Source organism: Cajanus cajan, chromosome 2 (assembly GCF_000230855.2).
Source record: "Cajanus cajan strain Asha chromosome 2, NIPB_CcT2T_4, whole genome shotgun sequence".
Lineage (NCBI taxonomy): Eukaryota > Viridiplantae > Streptophyta > Magnoliopsida > Fabales > Fabaceae > Cajanus > Cajanus cajan.
The window spans coordinates 49,074,165-49,079,009 of record NC_138518.1 but is presented as its reverse complement, the minus strand read 5'-3'; the positions used below and the strand labels follow the sequence as shown (position 1 = coordinate 49,079,009).

Below are 4,845 nucleotides of genomic sequence, written 5' to 3'. Positions count from 1 at the left end.
TAATAATATAAATCTATTAATAAAGCATTAAAAAAAACTAATATTATTATAGTGAATTATGTAGAGGAGAAGGAGAAGAAGAAGAAGAAGAAATAGAGGAAAGAGATGAATGAGAGAGAAAAGCAAGAAAGGCGAGAAAAAAGAAATAAAAGAAAAAAGAAATCATGCAAAATCTGCTTAAAAATATTGGTGAAATTGTTTGATAAATAAATTACATGTAAATTATACTAAAAAATCTTACAAAATTCATTAAAATTTTTATATTTATGAATACCAACAATATTACATATTATAAATATGAATGAAAGTAATAAATAATGATTTTTTTATACATATATATACTTTTATTAAATCAATCTCAATAAAGATAGATTATTTTTAATTCGTACAAGCACTATAATTAAAAAATATAATATTACATATTTTTAATCAATTTCTAAATAATAAAATTTTAAAATAAAAAAAATTGAACTCAATTGAACCAAAATCAAAAGTTAAGTTAAAATTTCATAATTTATTCAAATCAAACCAAAATAATTTATAATTAATTTTTTTTAATTTATATCTTTTAAGTAAAATAAATAAATCAAACCATACCGTAAATACCTCTATAAAAAAAATTAAGGTGATAACATTTAGTAAGTATTTAAACTAATTTCAACCCAAATTGAAAATCGGGACAACTACATGACAAAATTATATGATTAACTAAATTCAAAATGCATGAGTATTAAAGTCTCCAGAAAAATTAATAATAAAAAATATCACAACCTGCAATAACGGTTCATCTTGCGCTTATTTTTTTTCTCGTGAACGATAAGCATTCTCTTTCTCTCTCGGAGAAACTCTCAAAGCCACCACCGTCATCGTCACCGTCACCGTCACCGTGGCCGCCATGGAAGGAGGTGGAGGAACGCTCTCGGAGATTCACCAATCCGCGAAGAAACTCCTGCTCAGGTCTCGCGACGGCCTCGAACGTCTCGAGCGCCTCGAGTACTCCGCGACCGCCGCTGCCGCCGTTGCCGGCGCCGACTCGGAGCTTTCGTTCTCCGTGAAGAAGGACATCACTCAGATCCAATCCCTCTGCGTCGAGATGGACCGTCTCTGGCGATCCGTCGCCGCCAAGCCTCAACGCGATCTCTGGAAAAGGTAAACCTAACTATACGATTCGACTCGGATCCCGATCTCGTTGAATCGGTTGTTTCTATTAGGATTGTAGCTATCTGTTTCTGATGAAATTGCTTCGATTATTTCGTGCGTGTTGATTCGCGATGTGGTTTGTGGAGTCCGGAATTGCGGTTTTCGAATTGTGGAATGATACGTTTGGTTTTCAATGCATAACATGGATTAGTGTTGACAATTTTATTTTAGAAATGAACCGAAGGAGTAATTCAAATTCAAGGGGGAATGATGTAGTAATGTTACTTATTGGTATTGTTTAGAAGATGGGATGGAAACGTGTGAGGGATTATGGATTGTTGATGAAAGATGATTCGAAATGTAGGGGTATGTTGGAAACATGTTGTGTGTTTTGAGGCAAATTCAGTGCTTGATGTGGTTGATTAATTTTGTTGACTGAATGCGCTTTTTTTTCTTCTTTTTATTCGTTCGGTTTCTGAAATGCATTTTTAGCATTATTTCTTCTATTGTTGTGTTTCTTTCATGGATTGTTATGGTGGATTTCAGTAAAGTATTTGACATGTTAGAGTTCATGTGATTGCAATTTGTGATTGTAATACACTGATATATTATTGTAAATTCAAGAATCTGCACTCAAAGCTAGACGTTGCACATGTTGTTAACTGATGTATGCATGTTTATAGAAATGTATCGGGAGTCTTACTATCAAGTAGAAAGTTTCATTGATTTAGTGGTTTACAAGGACAAGTACTTTTGGGGAAGGGAAACCATTACTTTGTAAATTTACTCATGTATATGCTAGAAATCAAGACTTGTCAATTTATCATTATCGTTAAAAATAACGAGAACTTCAGTGCATGCGTGCGTGGTTTCTTAGCTTTTGCGCAGCTTCTTATTTCTCTTCCAACTGTGTTCATTGAATTGTAAGAACAACTACATAAATTTGTTTTTATCTTTGTTGCCTTTTTAAGCAACTATCTGTAATATTCCAATAAATAAACGAGACAAGTAGACATTATAATATTTACCTTGTTTCACCCTTGATAGGGACTTGGGTATTATGGGGTGCCTAAGTCCCGCAAGGAGTAGTATGGAATGCTTGGGGTAGTATTTAAGTACTTGGTTCAACTCCCTTAACAGCTAGCTTTTAAGGGTGGGCTCCACAAGAGCTTGAGTGCTTATCAGCCCTCGCCCTCCACATATTCTACTTTAAATCATTTCACTATTGAATCTCAATCTTTTGGACTAAAATTTATATCCCAATTCTTTTCCTTGAACTTTTCCAAGGTGGATATTCTTTGATCATAGTTAAAACCTTTAGTAGCTTCAGAATTTTGGAGTCCCCAGCAAAACCTCAATATCTAGGTTCTCTTAGAGCATGTTTGTATACAAGTTTAGAAAAAAATTTATGAGCTTCTCTACTGAAAAATACTCTATTTTCAGTAGAGAAACTCTAAAAAATGCTTATAACTTGTATGTTGTATCCAAATAGGCTTTTAATTGTCTCAGTTATGTGGTTTAATCATATTATTAAATGGTTACACACATAACTATATACTATTTTTCCTTTCTATGAAACAAAAATCTATTTTTTTTCATTTGTTTCTTCTGTTTATATTTATATATATGATTTGGTTAATCATATTATGTAAAATGGTTTCACACATAACTATATGCTATTTTTCATTTGTATGAAACAAAAATCGATTTTTTTCATTTGTTTCTTCTGTTTATACTTATACATGATATATATCATGGGTTCTGTTACTGGGCTTGAGGTATTCTAGTTGATCATTTTCATTAAAGGGTATTATGTTTTCTTTGCAGAAAAGTGGAACAAATATCAGAAGAGGCTGAATCGCTGAGAGCAAGTTTGGATAAATATAACTTACGAAATCAGAAACGAATGAGGGAAGCTAATGAGAGAGCAGAACTGCTGGGACGAGCTGTATGCTGTTGCTACAATGCTTTAGTTTGATGATTTTATTTATTCTTTATTTGGTCTAATAGCAACTGCATTTGAAATTTGCTAGAATGGGGATTCTGCTCATGTTTTGAGAATTTTTGATGAGGAGGCACAAGCAATGCAATCAGTTCGCACTTCTTCCCGAGAACTGGAAAATGCAAATGCAATTGGGGAGGCTATCCTCTCTTCAATACATGGCCAAAGAGAACGGTTGAAGGTATTTTCATTTCTGCTTTCATTCTTCTACAAATAGCATACTTGATTGCTGGATGTGATGATGATATGACAAGATTTGTATGCTATAGTTTAGGTCTAGCCATAATAATATCTTTCTGGTTATGGGTTACAGATTAGATATTATTTCTGTTTTTAGGCCAAAAATGTAATTTCTTTACCCCGAAAATTTATATGGTAATTGCTTAAATTGCTGCAGTCCCGCAGATCATTAGCTATATTAAATTTATTTATGTAAAATTTTTGTTTCTATTTCTTGGTCAGTTTACGATGTTATCTGTTTCAGATGTTGACCCCTTACACATGTCCAGTAGGTCATTGATTACATTAGATATAATTATGAAAAATCTCTGCTTTCTGTCTCTATTTCTTGTCCATTTTATGCTATTTTATGATTCAGATGTTAAACATGTCTCCATTTCCATTAAATTTTAATAATTCTGTTTATTTTGCTAATCACATATAGACTGAATATACGTTCTGAAATCCTAATCAAATTCATTACACTTGAACAATCCATTTTGAACAATACTATGAAAGTGTGTTCTTGGAAATTAAGGACATGTTTGATTGCCTTCTCGCTTTTCTTTTTTCCTTATAAAAACTGTTGACTAATAATTTTCCACTACTCAGTCAATTTCTTGTCCGCTTCTTCTGTTTTCTTCAAATGATCTGTTCATTACGCTTGGGGATAAACACTTTCAAATGTGCTGGAAAGACAAACAAATTATAGAAAACAGTAAACAAACAAGGCCTAAGTCACTTCTTTTTTACTTTTATGTTTCATGCATCGAGCATTAGCATCATACTTATTTTGTTTTGATGCCTTTTAATTGTATACTGCCTACTATTCTTTTATTGAAAAGAAAGTGTAACATTATTTTGGTGTTCTTTTTTATTTTACTTATATTAACAATCAGATTGGTTTTTACCCTTTTTTTAAGTCATCTAGATGGTTAAATGGTTTTAAATTTTTAATCCCTATCTATTTTTACACTAGTCATAATTACCGAGTCATTAATTATCCCATCTTATTGTTGTTGATATACCATTTCATTTGGACTTGTATCTTGGTGCAGAGTGCACATCGAAAAGCATTGGACATACTCAATACAGTGGGGATATCGAACTCTGTTTTGAGGTTAATCGAGAGACGAAACCGAGTTGACCAATGGATCAAATATGCAGGAATGCTATTGACTGTCGTTTTCTTGTTTGCCTTTATTTTGTGGAGACATTGACCACCGTTAGATGTTGAAAACTGAAATTTCTACGTTTGTGAGAGCATATAAAAGTGAAATACAAAGTATATTTGGCTGAAATGTGAAACTTTAACAGCTTGCACAACATGAGGTAACATACAAAGTATATTCACGCGTTAGTTATTTGATATTTTAGGCTACTTTTGATTTGGAGTATATGTTATTATATTCCAGCATTATTTTGTATTCCATATTATAGTTCAAACCCCAAGAGATGCTTTATGGAACAAGTTTTATTTTTTA

At 32.3% G+C, this 4,845-nt stretch overlaps 1 protein-coding gene across 1 annotated transcript; it reads left to right on the top strand.

Annotated features, from left to right (window-relative positions):
- The first annotated feature begins 760 nt into the window (after positions 1–760).
- Positions 761–4,845, top strand: LOC109808753 (membrin-11). The gene is made up of 4 exons (XM_083068348.1): positions 761–1,149; positions 2,968–3,088; positions 3,174–3,323; positions 4,420–4,845. The coding sequence occupies exons 1-4, from the start codon at positions 896–898 to the stop codon at positions 4,579–4,581; spliced, it is 687 nt and encodes a 228-aa protein (XP_082924474.1). The 5' UTR covers positions 761–895; the 3' UTR covers positions 4,582–4,845.

What these genes read in the sequence shown, in the direction of transcription:
- LOC109808753 (XM_083068348.1), top strand. Translation starts at nt 896, where the DNA reads ATGGAAGGAGGTGGAGGAACGCTCTCGGAGATTCACCAATCCGCGAAG. An exon ending in CAACGCGATCTCTGGAAAAG is followed by an intron (nt 1,150 to 2,967) that starts GTAAACCTAACT and finishes TTTTCTTTGCAG; the next exon opens with AAAAGTGGAACAAATATCAG. An exon ending in CAGAACTGCTGGGACGAGCT is followed by an intron (nt 3,089 to 3,173) that starts GTATGCTGTTGC and finishes GAAATTTGCTAG; the next exon opens with AATGGGGATTCTGCTCATGT.